The sequence below is a fragment of the Embiotoca jacksoni genome, unplaced genomic scaffold (assembly GCF_022577435.1).
Source record: "Embiotoca jacksoni isolate LCO1_2020_lvr unplaced genomic scaffold, fEmbJac1.0.p SCAF_11, whole genome shotgun sequence".
In the NCBI taxonomy this organism is placed as follows: Eukaryota; Metazoa; Chordata; class Actinopteri; family Embiotocidae; genus Embiotoca; species Embiotoca jacksoni.
Window position 1 is genome coordinate 8521405 of NW_027185241.1, and position 20960 is coordinate 8542364.

The 20960-nt window shown below is 39.1% G+C and overlaps 3 protein-coding genes across 5 annotated transcripts; 1 reads left to right on the top strand and 2 right to left on the bottom strand.

Moving 5' to 3' along the window:
* Nucleotides 1–1666: 1666 nt before the first annotated feature.
* zdhhc11 (zinc finger DHHC-type containing 11) lies at nt 1667–5716 on the bottom strand. Of its 2 annotated transcripts, XM_069142933.1 has the most exons (11): nt 5457–5716; nt 4208–4426; nt 3545–3723; nt 3331–3432; nt 3094–3218; nt 2838–2993; nt 2617–2735; nt 2492–2541; nt 2341–2404; nt 2177–2255; nt 1667–1798 (listed from the first exon to the last, which is right to left on the bottom strand). In XM_069142933.1, the coding sequence occupies exons 2-11, from the start codon at nt 4424–4426 to the stop codon at nt 1773–1775; spliced, it is 1119 nt and encodes a 372-aa protein (XP_068999034.1). In that variant the 5' UTR covers nt 5457–5716; the 3' UTR covers nt 1667–1772. The 2 variants fall into 2 exon arrangements, with proteins under 2 accessions (XP_068999034.1, XP_068999033.1); XM_069142932.1 differs by having other exon boundaries at nt 2492–2735.
* A 1129-nt stretch (nt 5717–6845) lies between these two features.
* On the bottom strand, nt 6846–13807 carry brd9 (bromodomain containing 9). 2 transcript variants are annotated; one of them, XM_069142935.1, is made up of 17 exons: nt 13648–13807; nt 12831–13051; nt 12629–12748; nt 12418–12547; nt 12235–12292; nt 11158–11302; nt 10972–11082; nt 9878–10023; nt 9402–9534; nt 9169–9244; nt 8949–9044; nt 8703–8835; nt 8477–8588; nt 8258–8314; nt 8065–8170; nt 7358–7528; nt 6846–7145 (listed from the first exon to the last, which is right to left on the bottom strand). In XM_069142935.1, exons 1-17 carry the CDS (start codon nt 13694–13696, stop codon nt 7045–7047), a joined length of 1965 nt encoding a protein of 654 aa, XP_068999036.1. In that variant the 5' UTR covers nt 13697–13807; the 3' UTR covers nt 6846–7044. The 2 variants fall into 2 exon arrangements, with proteins under 2 accessions (XP_068999036.1, XP_068999035.1); XM_069142934.1 differs by having other exon boundaries at nt 9878–10065.
* Nucleotides 13808–13923: 116 nt separating this feature from the next.
* Nucleotides 13924–20129, top strand: trip13 (thyroid hormone receptor interactor 13). The gene is made up of 14 exons (XM_069142936.1): nt 13924–13992; nt 14198–14281; nt 14989–15148; nt 15281–15407; nt 16303–16358; nt 16452–16542; nt 16637–16709; nt 16796–16859; nt 16948–17034; nt 17209–17315; nt 17439–17592; nt 18740–18852; nt 18979–19048; nt 19125–20129. The coding sequence occupies exons 2-14, from the start codon at nt 14223–14225 to the stop codon at nt 19212–19214; spliced, it is 1251 nt and encodes a 416-aa protein (XP_068999037.1). The 5' UTR covers nt 13924–13992; nt 14198–14222; the 3' UTR covers nt 19215–20129.
* The last annotated feature ends 831 nt before the right edge of the window (nt 20130–20960 follow it).

Consider the following 20960-nt stretch of genomic DNA (forward strand, 5'->3'; position numbering starts at 1 on the left):
CCAGGTGTGTACAGCCCTCTAGTGGTAAAGAATATGTGACAGCCTACAAACAGACACCTTGTATAAATATATCCTATTCCAAATTCTTGGATAAAATTCGAGTCAAATTAAAAAACAAATATTGCAATAACAACACATCCCTAATGAAACATAAAAAAAAATATCAGTTTGGATATTATTACCCGACAGCAGAACACACTTTTTATAAAAGAAAGCAACCAAGCCCTCAGGTGCTGCTGAGTCAAAGTGCTGCAGAGCTTCCTTTTGATTCAGTTAAGAGTAGTGAAGCCTTATTCAGGTAGATGACAGACACACTTCATAGAAATCTACTCTATTTGCACCCACAAGGTGGCATTTGTTGGTAAAAAGACTGCAAGCTACACAATTGACAATTTTTGCAAGATGAACCAGTGCATCATCTCCACTGCCGACCCTTTGTTCTCTTGGTTGTATTTCTAAAATCCTGATCTTCCTAATAACTCTTGTAAGCTTGCCCTCCAAATTAGCCATGTATTATTCTGCTGTCAAAGGTGAAGTGTGTGTAAGTGTGTCAGGCATGCACTACTTCCAAGCCGTTTTCAGTAGCGTCATAAACTCTAACCCCAGTTTCCTTTTTTCATTTCTACAACTTCCTGTTGGCCTCCTGAATGTATCTGCAGCACAATCTTTTGCTATTCATCTGCAGACAAAGCCATGTGATTACAAGTCAATATATACATTTAATTCCACTTGTCTCAAGATACATTTTCTGACAAATATTGTGAGCTCTAAGTAGGCTATTGTTTATTCCTACATTCCCTACATGTATCCTCCTCCATTGCATGTGCAGTGTAGTTGCGGTTTTGTATGGCTTAAAAAAAAAAAGAGAGATATACATCAAGACTTTTACAGAGAATCACCTTAATGCTCTGTCTTTGGCCAAACATGAGTCTTGGCTACTGTCAAAACTGTGGCTGGTGAATGCATTTTCATAAGTTGCGAACAAAGCAAACCAGTAGAGTTAGACATAAACTCTTGAGAGATGTAGAAGCTGGAGGTGATGTGGCTTCGGCTATCTTTAGTGTCAACATGTGATGAAGAAGGTTAAAGAATAATAATAATAATAATAATAATAATAATAATAATAATAATAATAATAAAGCAAAAATGGTGTATTTATATTCTTTACTATCAAATTTTACACCAAAAAAAGGTTACAAAATATTGGCAACTTTGGTACATAAAAACATAAACTGACAGCTGAAGTCTTACTTCAGGCTAGTATCTGCTCCACTACTTGCTCAAAGTTAGAGTCGGTAGAGTACTTAGAAAATTTGATTTTCAGGAAGATATAAAAAATAGATCAGAAGCTCGTGGAACAGAGACTAACCTGGAAATGAGGCTGGACTTCGGCAGTGTATACAAGTTAGGGAGATAAAACACAGATTTAAATAATTTAAAAATTACAAATAAAAAAAAAGGAACAACACATACATATAGGCATACAAAATGTGCTTTGGATTAAAAACTGTTCGATGATGCGTCTTAAACCGTGGCGTCCAAGACGTCCTCTGTCCCTATTAATGGCTCAGTTTTATGAAGCATAATTTTAAGAATAAATATTTTTCCGAGAGCAGCAGGTCCTCATCCACTACCGTGTGGACATCGTTGACTGACAATTATCATCTGGGGTCATAACCGAGCTGCTCAGAGGATCCTGCACCCCGGGACCACTGTCGACAGACATCACCCTGGCGTTCCGAGCCGCTTCGTTGTCGTCAGGCTTCCAGTTTTCAAGTTTCACTCATCGACATTTCCCCTTTCAGACACAGGAAACAAAATGTATTGTTTACAAAATGCATTGGCTCATGTTTTTTGGTGATCCATATCAAAAACCTTTACAGACAAATGTCCCATCAGCTGTATCAGAATTGTTTTGTAAATAAATTTACACTGAGCAACCAGCAAATAAGTGATTCAGTCAAACAATCCTGTTAGAAATAATGTGAAATGCATATCTTAAATTGCTTAAGACACTGAAAGAAACTAAATGATCAACTCTTTGGCTGTTATGCTGTAGAGTTCTTTTTATTTACATTATATTGTCAGGCATTACTAATATTTTTGCTTCTTCGCATTTGTAAATGGAGGTGGACACACAAGTGTTCAGTATTGATAAAAGCAGTCAAACACTTACTTGGTGTATCCTCTGGGGGATTTTCTGTGCCATAATGGAAACTACTCTCCTTCTCAGTTGATCTCTTAAAGTTTTCCAGCTATATCAAAAACAGATATTTTGTGAAATATCAAAAGATTTGAGCCATGTGAAATCATTCAAATAAGATGAGTAGACACAGTTACCTCTGTACATATAGATTCTGAAAGTCGGCTGGCGAGTGGGCCTTTATCGTCAAATTTACAGGAACTGCAGGAAAGCCAGAGCAGCATTAAATATCCCTCTCCAATTACCTTTGGCAGTAGTATAATAAGAACCATAAAAGAAGTGATTTACCTTGAACTCTGCGATAATGTTGGCTCACAGTGTATTGAGCTTTCTTGGCTCTTTAGAAAGAGAAAAATAATTTTACACGATGGACTGAACAGGTGAATGACTAAGAGGCAGAGGATGGGTCTCACCTGTGGAGTGTCGTTATGGGTTTTCATATCACAAGGAATTCCTGATTCAGTGTCTCGGCTTCTAGATTCTTTTTGGCGCTGTATCTTTATGTAATCGTATGTGCTTATGCCCTTATAGACTGTGAAGCCAAGAGGAGAACAAACACCAGAGGAAACGGTGACAGTTAATGATTGAAGGGGAAGAATCAAAGTAATTGCCGGTTTTGGTAATTGTCACTTACAGAGGTAAACATGAAAGCCCAGTAGATGACCAAGCAGCAGCAGGCAGATGATGCTCAGCATGATTGTTATGAAGGCTAATATAAGGAGACCAGCGGAACTAGTCTTAATGGGAGCTAATGGTAAAAACACCAGCCAGGTATTGTTCCCCAGCAGATCTATAAAAATGAAAGAACAAAACGACAACACACACAGCTTAAAATGATGCCATTAACAAAATTAATAACATTTCCTTGTACCGAGTCAGATACAACTCACTGTTAAACTGTGGTGCAGTCCGTAAACTGGTTGGATCCAGGTAATGCTGAATAAATATGAATAAGACGACAACAATGACCAGAAAGATGCCTAATGTAGCAGAGGACAGCGCCAAAAAGAAGAACCTGAAGGTAACACACAAAACCTGCTGTTAATTTATATAGCAGGCCACAACTATAAATACAAAAACAAGTCAGGTACACAGAAAACACTTGTTCATCCAAAACTTCATCTTACCAGTAGTTTCTCCTACCCACACACGTGTTCAGCCACTTGCAATGGTGATCAAAGTCCTCCACACACTTGTTGCAGACACCACAGTGTTTCACTTTGGGACCACTACATGAAGATTATTTTACATCGTTATATCTTTTAAAACTCTTTTTCATGATCGTAAAACGAGATGTCCAATAGCTTTTCGTAAAATGGCATTGCTGCTCGAAATACATACACTTTGACGTCACAGAGATAACAGTGTAGATCCTGGATAACATGTGGTTGCTTTGTACGGTCAAACAGAGGCATCGGGTTGGAATAGCTCTGTTTGGCCCTCACACTGGCATCTGCTGGATCTATGGTCACAGCAGCAATGTGGGTGAAAAAGTGGACACCACATACTATGCCCATCAGCTGTACACAGCAACAGTCAAGGAAAACAGCACTGCATATTAGAAGAATTCTGCAACATGGGATTAACGTGCAGTGAAAGGCAGAGTAGTAAGTAAGCGAGAACAAGAAACTGAAAACTGCTGGACACAAGCGAGTCCTCTGTGTGAGAAAGAAAAGCCTGAAGACATTGACTGTTCTTATGGCAGAGTGAAGCTCCAGTGAAATTAACTACTGTGTTGACATCATGCAACACGTAACAAAAAGACCACTGATTATGTCTTTTGAGCTTCATAAAGACCACAGAAAAAGAGACAGTCATGTCGGGTGTGACTGGAGCCCATACAGACAGGCGACACAACAAAATCCTTGTCTTGTCCAGCAGCCCAAACAAAACTGTGGCAGAGGCTAATGTTTGCGCCATATTCAAATGTGAAAGAGCCATGGCTGCACACTTGATAGTCAGCTACAGTGACAGCGAGGGTTCAGCTGTGGGTGTTAAGGATACAGCATAGGCCACATGGCTCCACGGCAGAGGCAGAAGGGGAATGTAGATGCCGAAGCTGACTATGGCGAGGTAGCTATACACCAGCCACCCGACCACTTGGAAAACCTGAGGAGGGCACGACCATCCGTTTATCCTCGGTTGCTTGGAGGGAACCAGCTCATTTTGGATGCTGCCATGCGTGGGAGCTGTACGTCTCAGCCTCTTACTGAAGCAGTTCATCTAGACGGTAAAAGAGGAGAATAAACACAGGCTGTAGAACACACACACAAAGTCCTGCTTCAGCAGAGAGTGGCCCCATTTGCTGGGGAAATGAGTTAGGAAAATGAGTTGAGCATTATGTCACTGGCTGTTCACCCTGTACAGGAACTACACTCCTACTGTTTTACGGCTAAAAATAGCGTGGCAATTCTACTACCAACTGGAATTAAAAATAAATAAATAAATAAATACACACACACGTATACAAGAAACATGCATGTGCATTGCAGTATTATGGAATAAAATAAACAACACCACAAAGTCCAGCTCCAAATGACCATAATATTCAATCAATACTTCTCCAAAACAAAAAGTAAATCTGAATTTGTAGGCTTTATTTCTAAGCTGTTGTATTAAACTGGTTCAAGATAAGTTTACATAGTAACATAGCAGGACGTAGTAAATGCCTCAACAATTATGAGAAAAGACATATAACAAGGGGATACTGTCCCAAAGGCCACAGAAAACAGCTGATCCTGAGTGAAAGAGCTACCCAAAGTGAAACATCCCTTTCTCTGTAAAAGGCCTTGAAATCACACGTTTTTATTTTGGCCATAGCCTTGACACAACACTTAAACTGTGCTGACAGTCCTCCATAGTATAACTACAAACTAGAAATAAATAAATAAAAATCAACAAGTTGTGGACTTTTTTTATATATATATATATATATATATATATATATATATATATATATATATATATATATATATATATTTTATTTTTATTTTTATTTTTTTATTTTTTTTTAAACAAGCAGGCAGTTGTCTTGCGTTTTTGTTCATGTCTGCATTTGAAATCTGAGTGAAACTAAAGTTTGCTATTAGGTAAAAGAGAATAAATTTCTCCCGCTGTCTTCCTGACAGCTGGTTTTGTTGCTTCGGTTTAGCCCAACAACTAATTCACAAACAGCTCGCTGATTTTACGCCTTAAAAATAAAGCCATTCCAACAATGTCTGTATAAAATTACAATCCATTAAGAATTACTTACTTTTCCCGGTGAAAGACTGCGACGGCTGTACCAAAAATAATATGTTTGTGATCAGATAGAGAGACGGAGATTTCCACCGCTTAATATCCCATGATTCGTTTGTCAGCCGGGCAGGTGCTTCAAATAAGTGACAATCACATTCTGAAAAAGATGCAACGTCAACGAGGAACAATCAAAAGGCAGGTGTAATCATACTGCTCCAGTGCCCTTGGGTTTCATGTGACCGCAGGACAAGAGTCAGAAGTTGCAGAATCAACTCACTCAGCAGGTCGGAGCAGCGTTATGGAAACTGCACCACTCGCGCATGCGCACTGTCGCTCTCCTCAAGATGCACAGCGCTTTTTTTTTTTATTGCTGCCCTTCACTGACTGAATAAATAAGCATGCAGCTTGTCTATCACACGCACAATCATAGCTTCTTTTTTTTTTCTCTCAGGTACTTCCAGGCCCTGGAGAATAAGCCTTTCGAAAAGGGTCGATGTTCATTTCCCACGAGGGAAAGAGGGAACTGCAGACACGGGTATATGCACGCAGGACACTTCTGCTTTCAAAAATAAAGTCTGTCTTTCATTTTACTTTATTAAAAGTACTTAACTGTGAACTCAACTACAAGTAAAAATGCAGCATTAAAGACTTCATTTAAGTATTATCAAGTATAAGTAAAAGTTAGCTAATCACTCTAAAACGCTCCCGCAGTGTTTTACTCATATGTTTTTGGATTAATATTTCTTCATTGATGTGAATTTTTACTTCTGTAGTTATTCAAAGTTGTAATACTTTTATCGTAATATAGTAATAATTTTACAGTTAATCTGAGGTTTTTCAAATGTTAATTTAGGTGAAGAAATTGGGGAATTTGCTCAAACCATGTAGAAATATTCAGTCCTTCATTTAATTAGAAAATATATTCATAATTCAATAAATTTGGATATGCATAGTTTTCACGGGACAGGAAGGGTATGGCAATTTGTAGTCTGAAAGGAGTAGAAGGTGCAATATTTGCCTCTGAGATGTAGTGGAGTAGAAAGATAAAGTAACGTCAAATGGAAATACAAGTACCTCAAATTTGTACTTAAGTTTAGGATTGTTGTAATTGAACTCCACCACCGATTATACTGAATGTAAATGTATGCTGCAATGCATATCGCTCCATTTTCACTTCCCTCACACATGGAGACACACCACATCACTCCTCAGTTAAAGCCTGTGAAGTGGAAGTTTAATCCTAAAGAAATCTGAGGACTCAGCAATGCGTCCTTACTTGCAGCCGGACATTCTTTCAACATCCTTGAATTGAAAATGCACTTTTTTGAATAAGTATGTCTAGTAAATAGTACCAACTTATATAATGCAGGGACTTTATTTTTGCTTATTGAACAACAGGCATGTATAAATACAGGTGCACACATTTAATATTCAAGTGTTACACTCATACAAAATCATACAATTACACTACAAACAGTCTGTACACTTATATTCAGTCTTCAAAACAAGCCTGAGGCTCCTGCTGACTCAACAGAGTTTAAACAGTCCGACGCTGAACTCCTAGTGCTATTAACACCAGGATGACAAAACGGCAGCATGTGTGGTCAGCTGTTGGCTGTGCTCTCGGGCTCCGGAGACTGCAGGAACTCGTATGGATCATGAACCATTTCAGACTGGTCCCCAACACCGAGGTGTGATGGGCTCCCTGTGGATAAAAGAAAAACATGGTTCTTATGTTGTTGCGTTGGCGTTAGTGGTTCCCTAATATGATCTTTAACAAGGCCAAAACTATAAATTGTTAACTGTTATAAATTTATAAATGATTTATAAATTATTATTATTATTATTTTTTTTAATTATTATTATTATTATTATTATTTTATAAATATGTTATAAATTGTAAACTGTTGCTGGTACCTAAGTGGTGCTGGTCCCTCTCTGAGGCATTAGAAAGAGAGGACAGGTTGGATGAGGGTCTGGAGCCAACTCTGTCGACCTGAGCCTCCTGGAACTCCTGCAGGAGTTTGTCAGCGTCATCAAAATGCTGCTGGCCCTCCTCGTTCCCTGGCTCTTTCTTCACTGTTTTACCTGATAGAGGAGGAGGAGGAAAGGTAAGGAGATTAAATAAACAAAGAAGGAATAAATGCCCTTCCTGCGAGGTTCTGGCTTCTCGGCACACATCAAAGGAAGAAGACGAACGTGCACACAAATAACCAAACAAGTAGAATCTTCACAAAAATAGCAACCGTGTTTTGATTATACTAGCTTTAGGACAGTAGAATGTCTCAAAGATATTTTCCCAGAGAAAGAAAAGAAAGAACATGAAGCATCATATTCAACATTTTTGTCCATCATTTAGTTTGACAGCGGTGGGTGTTGAAAATTGTAGTGTTGAGGGTGATGGGCATTGTTGACATGGGTATAATACCTTTTTACTGCGGCAATTCCAAATATTTAGCTGTTCTTATGCTTACTGCTCCTGTCAGAATTATTACATTAATATAATCTGGGTATGTTTACGCAGCCTCCACTTTGCTCATTTTACTGCCATAACCAGATAATGACTGGATTATAAGTATACCTGTAAATGCAGCCTTGCAGTGTGTTGATAAGAGGATAATCACCTAATGAGTTCAGCATGGAAATATCCAGAGACATATCAGGATAGTTCTTCATTGACATGAAGTCCAGCACTGAACTGCTCTCTCCAAGGCCGGTGCCATCTGTCATCTGCACAGAAGTACACAGAGCAACATATTACTAAGAGACAACAATTTACATAAACAGCAGTACCTCCTTTAATAAATGACAACATACCTGCATGTCACAAATATTGGATTTGGTTTCATCAGGTTTCAGCATTATGTTTCTTTTCTGAAATGTAAAATAAAGAACACAGGAGGCCTACATCAAAGAAACCAAAGTGCTCTAGAAATTGTCAAAACAATGTCTTCAAAGAGTGGATGATCGATAAATACAACTGAAGACAGTGGTGTAATAATGCACCTATCTTAAAGTTGAAATCAGACACCGTACCTGTCGAATCTGACTGACAGCTTTAGTGTGATCGTTTGCGGTCATTTTGTCCAGAAGCCCATCGACCCAATGCTTAGTGACACCTCCACAGCCCTTCACAAACTCCTGGATACTAAAGGGGTGAAATAAGGTGAAAAAGTTAGAGAGATAACTCAAACTGGGTATTTTTTTTATCTGGAAAATGTCTAATGTGAAGAGTCACCTATGACAAAAAAAAAAGACCTACCTCAGAGCACACTGTACCCCGGTGTCATCTCCATAGGCTGAGTAGAGCATGTCGATCTCATCAGATAGCAAGTCTGGAAAGATGGAATTCTTCTGAAGGCTCTGGATGTTGTAGGCACTGCTAAGAAAAGTTACTACACAGAGCAAGAAAAGAAAAATCGATTAACTTTTTGAAATTTGTATCGATTAAATTGGAGAATTACAACGTGCATGACGTAAATGAACAAACATGCGCATCATGACATACCTTTGTGTCTCCTGTCGTCTTTAAACCCCAAGGTTGTTAATCCAGGCAGAAGCTTATTTGAAAGAGAGCTCAGATCCACTTTATGGGTCTCCTCCTCTGCAAATGATGAGCAAAATTTGCTTATTACACAGATATCACACAGTATCCTGAAGTAGTGTTGATCATGGAAACATGATGGGGTTTTGAAAGCCATTTAAAAGGTTGTACAATGACAGCAAACCTTCTGTATCAGGATCAAGTTGATTTACGACAGTATATAGAAGAGAACTGTCCGTCTCTTTACGCAAGTAGCCCATCTGAAAACACAAAATAGTGATAACATTAAGTCAATGCAAACTTCACCCGTAAGAATAAATGTTTACGCTCAACTGTTTAAACATCAAACCACGGTCAAATCAAATGTAAAAAAAGTTCAACCTTCAAAATTATTAATCAGTAAGCAACGTGGGAAACCTTGGAGTTTGGCATGTATCTGTTGATGCGGTCCCGAGCTTCATCTGCAGAGTGTTCAACCAGCGCCAGAACATGCTCCTCTGCTGTACTGTCAGTCAGGCTGCACGCGTTTCCCTCTGGTTCATACAGGTAGCTGAGACAACAGAAATGAAAAACAGTATTACATTTCATTTAGCTGACGCTTTTATCCAAAGCGACTTACAACACTGATGGTACACCATCAGGAGCAATTTTTTTTAGGGTTCAGTGTCTTGCTCAAGGACACTTAGGCATGTGGACAGGAGGAGCGATTAGTGTCCAACCCACTCTACCGACTGAGCTACAGCCTCCCAGTATCACTGTGCTGTCAAAGTGTTGTGTGACAAGATTCACTAACCATCAGGTGTTCAGCACTTTGCTATTGGCCTCAGACTACATTCTTTAAAAGCTTTTAAAAAAAAAAAAAAGTCACATTTAATCCAGGTGACAAGGAATACCTGATGACTTCCTTCAAGTCTTTAACGGGTTGTTTCTTGGACTTCTTTGTGGGCTCCACTGGGATGGGGATCGTCTCTGGAGGAGGGATGTCCGTTGTCAGGTCCTCGTCTCCCAGAATGGCTGCCTGCTGTGTGAAATCCATTTCCTGCATGAAAGACATGCTGCGCTTCAGAGCCAGAAGCCGCTCCTGGACACAGAGCAGATGAAAAACAGGACAAACACTCAACTTCCTCCCCTTCACTAGAAGTTTATGGGTGAGAAAGGAGATGGAATATAGGGGGCGGTCGAAAGATGTTGATTGAATTTTGGGGTAACTTACTTTAAAACGGATGCATTCTTATGCCAGTTTTTTTTTTACAGCAGTATCTAAACTAATATTATTTTATTGCCATTAGGTGATAATATGTGAGCTTTTTCCAATGATGTTGACATGAACAATTGTCCTCCACGTACTGACTTTGCTGTGGTTTCAACATCTACATACGTTTTCTTTGTTTGTCGAGCTCATTAAGCTCAATTGCTAATAGTGTCATTGTGCTTTGAATATATTCCATTATTCATTGTACAGTTTGTGAGCAGTGTCATGTGTAGGTGACATCCTTTCAGAGGTCTGTCTGTCTTTCTGCTCATCTCAAGCTTATTCAAAATCCCAAATTCAACCTGTAGTGCACAATTTAAAGTAATATAACCAAGGTGGGTTTTCTATCTTAGAGATCAACACATAGCAACTTAGTTTCTGATGTAAATGTCAGTCAACAAATTATCCTGATTGTATGATCTTACTTAGGTCTTTGACTAAGTGTTGATTTTAAGAGTTGACTTCAAATTAAGTCAAACTGTAAGAAAAAAAAAGAGAACAATGCTGTCAAATGCATAAGATTGATGGGTTAATATGCGATATATATATATATATAAATTGTCTTTAGTTTTTATAATTGATGTTTTAATGTAGTTATTTTACTTTGACTTTTTTCATTTTATTCACTTGCTGTGTGTTTTGCTCTGTGTTTTGTTTATCATTTTAAAGTGTATTAGGACCATGCTGCAAGGCTGAATCTGCACTTTAAATTGATTCATTGATTGATCTCTTTACCTTGCTCATCATCTTGAATCCTGTATGAAGCAGTTTCTTGGCAGCCTTGTAGTAGACAGTCTCTGGTCGGTTGTAGACCATGGCATTGTCACACATCAGTTTAAAATCCGCCTGAGGCCAAAAAAGTGCTTGATCAGGTATACGGGCAAATATTTACATACACATTGCTATGAAAAGTATCCTCACCTTAAATTCTGTCACTGTGTTGTAGTCATTGTTTCTAATTTTGTCTTTCATGGTGCTGAAGTCCATAGGATGTTTGATGATCACCGAGTAACCAGGAGCAATCGCATCTGTTACTGGAAATGAGAAGAATCCATGGGGATCTTTCCTGAAAAGACAAGTAATGCACCATCATTGGTTTTCAGTACAGAAACCGTTTTTAGACTTGTTTGGACTTTTGAGTTTTGAATGGATCTTACTCATTCTGTGCTTTGATAAACCAGACCAGGTCATATTGTCACCTCACTCCTATTCCACATTTACTAATCTATAGTTAAAACATCAACAAATTCCCACAACACAAAATGTCTTAAGCTGTTCTCAGACAAAACAGGGCTCAATAAAAGCTTTCACCTCTGTTCCACTCACACCTATATGCTCAAATAGACTAACAGCTGAAAGTCTACACCCTGTAGAGGCAGCCATGTTTATCACACTGTACAACATTTAGCATGAAGGTGTTACATAACACAAACAACAAATGCAAATGTTGCATTGCAATGTTTTGAGCCCTACTGTTGTGTGAGGACAGTCATTAAAATCAATGGGGATGGTCTCCATAAGAAAATATTAATTTAATATCATGTCAATCAGGCCACTGGTCGACAAAACATATATGCAACAGTGAAAATTTGAACTGGTGTAAAAAAAAAGGTTTATTGGAAAGTTAGTATTTTTAGGGTAATTGATTGAGCTCAATTATTTTCCTGATGATATGGCCATTCGTCTGTATTATTTATTGTGTAGATGTGCGAGATGGTGTTAGTGTTAGGATAAAAGGGGCTCTTCAAAACATTCGGTGTCATCCTCAGGGACAAGTATCAGCCTATCCACTCAATTTTGAGCTGTAATCCTCTCTGTCATGTGTCGTCTGCTCTGTCTACCAGGTTAGACTTGTGTTTGGAGGGGTGCCCGCCCGTTATTCTTTATGTTTCTGGACTTTCATCTAATTAAAACTGCAGCAGTACCGCAGTGTTTAAAGGGCAGACGGCTGACGTTACAGGTGGACGTATCAATTAAGAGTGAATCCATGTTCCTCACCTCTGCAACTGCCTCAGAAAGTGTTCCAGTAATTGTTGACGAGGAGTTGACTCATTATCTGCATTGGAAAAACGTTAAAAAAAAAAAAACATAGTCACTTACTAACCCATTTTACAAGTGAGTAAATGCTTAAGTAAAATTGCAAAAATATCTACTGTTGAGCACATAGACATGCAGTCTTACCTTGTTGTGTCCGGCATGCTCTGACTGGCCTGTCTCCTTGCTGTTCTGCATCCACCTTCATGCTGGGATGAAACTCCTCCAGTTCAGGCTCGATCTCAAACCTTTCTTTCTTCTTTTTCTTCTCTTCTGGCTGATGAGATACATTCAGATTATCAAGGTATTCATTAGAAATGTATTGGTGATATTTTTCGATCCGGATACGTTTCCTCACCTCTAATACAATACTTTTCGACAGTGTGAATGGTTCAACAGGTACGCCGCCACTAGCAGCCGCCACAGCTGCCGCCTCTGATTCGTTCTGCTCTCGCTCTCGCTTCTTCCTTTTTTCCTCCTGTAACGTGAAGGACAATGTTCATCTTAAAGTACCAAAAGACGCATGTATCAGATGGATGAATGACCTTCTGTTCACTAACCTTCCGCCGCCTTCGCTCATCATCATCCACATATTTGTCTTTATCCTTCTCAGACTTTTTCTTCTTCTTTTTCTTTTTCTCTCTGTGGCGCTCTCGCTCGGGGTCCGATCTGTCATCGTAGTAGCTGGAGTCATGGCCCGAACCGGAGAGCTCCGTCACCTCGCTTCCTCCAACTTTGAGCACCAGCTTCAGGGGCTTCTCAAGAGCTTTGTCCTCATAGTCTGCAACCAAAACAAACAATGATGGAGGTCAAATTTGAGAAAGGGATAATAAGGTAAAAGGTGAGCATTTTTCATGATGCTGGTCTTTGCATGGCATGAATACATCAAGTTTTATCTGACTGTACTTGAGATGCCAAAAAGGTTGGATACTGCAATATTAAAGGGAAGGCAAAATAAGCGTGTTTGTCTTTAGAAAATATTGTAATTGAGTTGTAACGTATTCTAGTGTTGTTTTGTTACTTACGAACTAAATCAAACTTTAAAAATGAATATACAAATATTAAAATCCGATATAATATGACTAACTTCCTGACTTAAATAACTATAACGTACTAGTAGACAAAAATAATAATAATTAAAAAAAAAAAACATTTAATACACTATATCGTAACAAAACGATTAATTCAGAGTTAATGCCAATGGAAGCTAAAAGCAGATCTCTATCTTGAAGGTTGGTTTTTTTTTGTTTTTTTTTTACCATAAACTGTGGTTTTATTAAAATATATTACCAATCTGCTGTCCAGCTAAACCGAGCTAACATAAAGGTAGCGTGAACAAAAGCGCCGCAGCTAATAGTAAAACGAGCACGAAGGTACCATCCACTGTTCTCCACTCCGGTTTGTGTTTCTTGTGTTTCTTCCCCATGTCTCCGTATTTATACGCGAAGTCTTTTGTTTACTCCAGTTATGTTGCCGCTGGTCGCAGTTTTGGACGAGTTGACAATCTTAAGCGTCAAGCGAGCTGGTAGGCGGATGTGAAACCTCCCAAACTTTATTGTTGTACTTCCGGTGCAGCAAATCAGCGCGCTGAGTTTGACTGGATGCCGACGGGGGTTTTGTTTTTTTCTCCCCCCTCCCGGTAGTAACAGCCTCGGTAGTTAATGGGCACCAGCAATTTTGTTGGCATTAATAACCAGTTTGATAAAGGTGACTTGTGTTGAGGTACGGTTCCAGTTTTGTCTGCTTCGTTGATGTCAGCCAGATGTGTTTGGCGGGCGACAGCGTTGACAACTTACCAATGTTAGCTCGTTAGCTGAAGGAGGCGTGCGCTTATTGGTAGAGGACTAAAAAAAACAAACATCTGTGACCGTGAGAGAAATGTTTGTTAAAGCTCTGAATGTCTGAATGTTGCTCTGACGTTTAACAGTTTTCCAGGAGCGGAGGGCGACGCGATGGAGGTGGGAAACCAGAAGCAGAACATCAACGTGGAGGTTCACGTTAAAACTCAAAGGTGAGTTCTTCCAGTCGGTCAAACGTGTCAGTGAAGCTGTATTTATGGAGACCAGATCAAAGCACAAAGACATTACTGCAGACAAACCAAATAATAGGAGGCTGGCAGCTTCAATGAGATGCACTAATACACTGAATATGCAGCAGAGCTGAAACCATGATTGATTAACAGAAAGTTAACCTTGAGTCTTTTTATTTTTTTTATTTTTTTTAATGGATAACAGCTGAAGCTTTCTAAACCCAGCTGCTTAAATCGGAATATTTTCCGGTTCCTTTAATCCTCCACGATAACAAACTTGATATCTTGTGGTTGTTTACTTGTGCCAGATTTTAGGCTACACCTTCGGCTCCGGGAAACATTTTTCACAATTTTCTGGCATTCTAAAGTGCAGAAAAGTAATGTATGTATCAAATATGTAAACGACTGATTAATTGATAATGAAACAAATTGTTAGTTACAGCTCTATAACAGGTTTTTGTGTGCGAGTCAAATTTAAGAACTCAATTAAAGTCACTTTTTCCCCCCCGAACAGTTCAATATATTCTAAAATTCATGTCTGAAGATCTTGTTTTTAACACATAAAACAGATCAGTATTAGTACGGTCACAATGTCAGCCAGAAATAATATATATATATATATATATATATATACAGCCCATTAATGCATTCTTATGTGTTGTCTGACTCCATTCTTTTTCATATTTCAGCACAGCTAAGCTATCTGAGGTGAAGATGCATGTTCAGAAACTACTGAATCGCCACAGCATGGTTTTTGTGAACTACAGATGGACAGAGTTTGATGAAGACTTCCTGCGGAGGAACGTTGAATCTGTGGCCATAGTTGATCTTGAGGAAATCGTCACACAGGTCTGTTATTTTGGGTTGCTCTGAGAAGATTTTTTTTTTTCTTTTAGTCCTTTTTATGTTATTGTGTTTTGTCATAAAAAAGTAAAAATGTGTTGTGGTTGTTTTTTTTCCTGAACGTTTTCTCCCACGCAGCCCCTTGATTTGAGGAGCTCCTCTGTGTCTGTTCACATCTTCACTCTGAATGAGGATGGACCCAGCGTGCTCAGTTTGGGGCAGGACGAGGAGCTTTCAGCAGCCAATCACTGGTTGCTGCCAGCAGGTGACATTGACTAAAACAACACGTTGCTAAAATCTTGCTTTCTTAGACTGATGTATTTCCAGGTGAAGTCAGACAGTCATACAAGACTTAAGGTGTAGCGGGGGCCTAAAAAGAACCCATTACATTTTGGAGCAAATCTGCAATACAGGGTATATCCCTGAATTATTTTTAAGTTTGTTAACATTGTGAGATAAGGCCTCCAAATAAATGCCATTCATCTTAAACCCCAGCAGATGGCAGTACAGTTTAGTAGTAACAAAACAGGTGATTTTAGAAAACCAATGACTTCATATCGCAATACATATTCATGGTTACCAGTAATCCTCTATGTTACACACGTACTTCCTTAAACTTAATAAAAGCAAGCGGTCATTATGCATTGTGCACTCATGGACAGTGATTTTATTGTGGATAACAAGAACTGGTACAACAGCAGAGGCAGAAGAGTAAAACTTTCTATAGACAGACAGACAGACAGACAGACTTTATTGATCCCGCAAAGGGAAATTCTTTCACTACAGCAGCATGGAAAAATACACGGTAAAAGCAATAAAAATGACAGAATACAAATAGAGGTAGTAAAAATATAAAACATACAAAATGTAATGTTTAATCTATATTCAACATATTGTTGATATGTTTCTATATTTATTATATTTTGGTTGCAGTTGCAGATTTGCAAATCACAGAAATGTGAACTATTGGCCTGAGTAGAGGTCTGCGCCCATCGAGTGCCCTTCTAGTTTCCTTAGATTTCATTATTTTAAGGTGCGCATCTACTAGCAAGGTGAACATCCTGCAATTAATATGTAAAAACATCTTTTCCTTTTGGCTCTTTCAAAGTGTATCCTATCGAAATATTCACCTAAAATGCCTCGATCTGTTTTTTAAACAGCTGAATTCCATGGGATTTGGGAAAGTCTGGTATATGACACTGGAGTCAAAAGCCAGGTGAGATAATCAACAGCAGCTGAGAAATGAGAGATAATTATTCCATAAGTTTACCTTCCTGCTTAATTTCTCATTGTTTGTCTTTTCCTTCAGCTCCTCGATTATATCACAACAACAATTTACTTCTCAGACAAAAATGTTGACAGCAACCTAATTTCGTGGAACCGTGTTGTGCTGCTTCATGGTAAATTTATTCAAATTTGTATTGATTGAGATTGCGTCTGAGATGATGTGTGTAAAAGATACAAATATGTCTCGCTATGTTTAACCACATTCAGGACCCCCGGGCACAGGGAAAACATCGCTGTGCAAAGCTCTCGCCCAGAAACTGTCAATCAGACTGTCAAGCCGGTAAGACAGTCCTCATTTTAGGGAAACCGCTTCACCTGGAACAACATCTTCTCTTTTCATCTCAAAATACACTCCTCTGCCTGCAGGTATTCTTATGGCCAATTTGTAGAGATAAACAGCCACAGTTTGTTCTCAAAGTGGTTCTCAGAGGTACACCCTGCCCCTTTATTTTACAATGTTTAATTAGATAGATGGGACTGATATTATCTTTGCAGATAACCATGCCTGTTTATTACAGAGTGGTAAGCTGGTCACGAAGATGTTTCAAAAGATCCAACAACTGATTGATGACAAAGACGCTCTTGTGTTTGTTCTGATTGATGAGGTAAAATCTGTTTCATCGAAAATAAATTCTAATAGGGCCCCTAAAATTCATTAATTCGGTGCATTTGGGTTTGCTTTCATATTCACTGGAATAACAGTCCTCTTGTACTTTTCTACTTTCTTATCCTGTGTGACTGAAGCTGATTCTGTCATGAACGTGTTTTGTGGTGAACAGGTGGAAAGTCTGACGGCAGCAAGAAATGCCTCCCAGGCAGGAACAGAGCCTTCTGATGCCATTCGAGTGGTCAACTCTGTTCTCACTCAGCTGGACCAGATCAAACAGTCAGAAAGCAACGCATTTGTACCATATTAAAATTCTCTTTTAAATTATATGAAGCTAGAGGTCATAATTTTGTATTCGTACAATCACTCTTACTTTTACTGACTTTTGGGTTCATATTTCAGACATTCCAACGTTGTGATCCTGACGACATCCAATATGACACAAAAGATTGACTTGGCCTTTGTGGACAGAGCCGACATCAAGCAGTACATCGGACCGCCATCTGAGAAAGGCATCTATAACATCTACCTGTCCTGCCTTGAGGAGCTGATGAAGGTGAGCAAACAATCTGTGAACAATGTACAATAGCCGTTATTCTTTTGTAATGTTAGGCACGTCTAACTTTCCAAGTCTTTCAATTTCATCTACTTCTAATCGTTGGGGCTTATTTTCATCAAGAAAACAACACTGGCTCTGAGAAATGTGTCAGTATCTTGACACAACACTGAATTATGGTGGCCATGAGGTGCAGCTATTTATCAACTATTTCATTTTGACTTTCTCCCCTTCTGCTTTGTGTGTTACCGTTTTAAAAATCCATGATGACACGGGTGGTGTCAGGTCATAGCTGACATAATGTCGTTAACTGTCCTTGTCCTCAGTTGTTGATTTGGGCTAATGGAAAGAGTGGGGTTTTTAAATGGCTACGAAGTCCAAACGAACAATTGACAATGCTGAATCTGACGGGTCAGATGAATCTTTCAGTGTTTCAAAGGTGTTGCAGTCAGCAATTGAGGCAAAGGCAAAATATATTTATATAGCACCTTTCACATCTCCAGGTTGGACAAGAATGCAGTAAAAACACAGAAATAAAACTGTAATAAAACAAATAAAACAACCAAAAGGAACATAGAGCTTTCAACTAAAAGCAACATGTGCCTGTTATACAGTGCCTTTGATCAGAAGTATGGAGTGCAGAATAATGATTCCCATCAAGAGTTCACCTTTACAGTGAGAAGGGGACTGAAACTGCAAACAACTCCATGACCAACGCTCACTGATCTACTTTGGTCTTACTTATCAGGTCTTTAATTTAGATTTAAAAGTAATCTCTCAAGTCCCAACTGTTTTGGCAGCTATATTCCAGCAGCATGGGAAGTTGAGTCGACAATTGGCACCACTTCTTGCAAGAGATATAAATGTATACTCTATTTTTTTTAAACAGCAGCCTTATGTTGTTGTTATTCAGCCCTTTTGAGGGAACTGCATGGTTAAATCAATGAATTTCAATGAAAAAAAATGCTGGTATCTGAAGTGGGTAGTAGCGCTTGGGAAATTTGGTTTAGTGTATAGTGGTATGTTATTAAAAGAACCTAAAACAGTCATAAGCATGAGGTACAGAAGTAACACATAATCCAATAAATTTAGTTTATATATTAGAATTTCCAATATCTCTATGCCTCATGATGTGTGATTTGTACAGTGCCAGATCATCTACCCCCGGCAGCAGCTGTTTACCATGTTTGAGCTCCAGACTATGGGCTTTGCAGCGAGTGAGGTGTCCGAGCACAGTCTGAACCTGAGGAACATTGCTCTGTGAGTACACACTCCAATATTCCGGTAGCACCCAGATCACACCGTCTGTGCTCCAGTCATTACATTGAGCATAACGGGAACTGAAACAGCCCAAAGCTAATATTTTGTTTTTCTTCTCATTTCCAGAAAAAGCACAGGTTTGAGCGGAAGAACTCTGAGGAAGTTACCATTTCTAGCCCATGCTCTCTTTGTAAAGGTAAGTAATTGATTTTGTTCTGCTGGAGGGAAATACACAGTCAGATTGTTTTTAAATGTAGTTTGTTTGCCCGCAGACACCAATAGTAACTCTTGAGCGGTTTCTGGAAGCTCTGAGCCAAGCGGTGGATAAACAGAGGGAGGAGAAAGCTCACCTGGTCAACTGAACCTATTACAGTGCCCAAAAGGCCGACACATGATTGTTCATGAGTTTTCAATTGCTGGCCTTGTTGTTAGTAGTTTGGAAGACTACAACCTGTACATCTTTCTGTAATCAATTCATTTCGGCTGAACTAGTTTAAATATATTGTGAAAACCATTCATTTAGAAATTGCCATCGAGAACATAAAAGGCGTTATTCAGGAAATTTTGTTGGTGCAACTATCTAAAAAGACTAAGACCATGTCTGTCAGTAGAGGAATTGTTCAAAATGTCGTCACCATTGCTTGAATTTTCTATGTGGTATTAACTCAAGTGTTTACTCTGTTCTGACTCTCAAAGTGTTTGATATTTTTTTATATAACATGAAGCTTTAACCTAAACAGTGCTGCTGTTTTGTTGTCATAGTAAGGGATGGTTCTGATATTTTTGGAATAAATTGTTGTCATTAGTTATTTTCTTTTAGAGCCATTGGTGCATAGACATGAGCTCAGTCACTGGGTAGTTTTGTTGGGGTTCCCATTGAAATAGCAGCTTGTTGAACAGAAAAAGCAGTCCGATGATGGGTCAAAGGTCTCAGTGGACAATAATTCATCAGAAATCTAGTTACCATGATGCAGTTTGTTCTGAAAAGTTAACCTTTTTTAATGCTGTGGTTTTAAGTGCTCATTTCTATCTGCCAAGCTGATAACTCACCGAGCTGGCTATATTCCTCTGTAGACTGGGCTTAATGTTTATGCACGACATCACTTTTTGTAAAAATGCAAACTTTACCCTTGACGTGCAATTTGTTCTGGTTTCAATTATGTTTTGTTTTTTTAATTTTTTTTTTTTATAAAGTAATGTAACTTTTTCACTGTCAGTTCTGTATTCATGTCAACAATATTCTCTTTAAACCCTCTTGAATCATATATTCATTTCATTGTTATTTTGTGTGTTACATTGTAATAAACAACATTGTTTATGTCTGTATTGTTGAATTGATGCAGTGGAGGTGGATGCATTTTGGAGATTTTAACAACACCTCAAGGCCACCCCTTAGTGGCGCACAGATGTTGTCATACAGGTTTACACATAGAAACCTGTGGGAAAAACATCCCACGAAAGACCTCCCAGGCAGCTGTTGGGGCAGAAATATGTCCATGTGCCCCTACTGTCCCCGACTGTCCTATTTTTGGCTAACCTATCTTATTGAATACTTCACAGACTTCACTGGTACTTCATCACATTGAGAATCATAAGACCTTTGACTAGGACATTGCCAAGCTTCTGAATTTTCCATTTCCCGCTTGCCCTGATCTAAGCACAGCCTACGTACTCGATGTGGGCCAGGCTGGCACTTCAAGGCGGTGCAGGAGTGTCCAATGCTACCTTACAATGGTCCACAGACAGCACAATTTGTCCTGATTTGAGAGGTCGCAGCATCACTGGCAACCTCCAGAGGCATGTATGCACCTACATCCGTTACCACTACCCAAGTGCCTCTGCTGTCAGACTGAACCGAGGAGATCAGCCTTCACCAAAGACACTGGCCAAGTACAAACTCAAGGGTAAGGATGTGTCAAACACTACACATGATGGTCACTTAACTGCCATTTGAAAACAAAAATGTATCTTTGCTTTACATATTGCCTTCAAGGTTTGTATTAATATAGGTGGTTCTGGGTTCGAATCCATGCCTGGGCCTTTCTGCGCGGAGTTTGCATGTTCTCCCTGTGCCTGCGTGGGTTCTCTCCGGGTACTCCGGCTTCCTC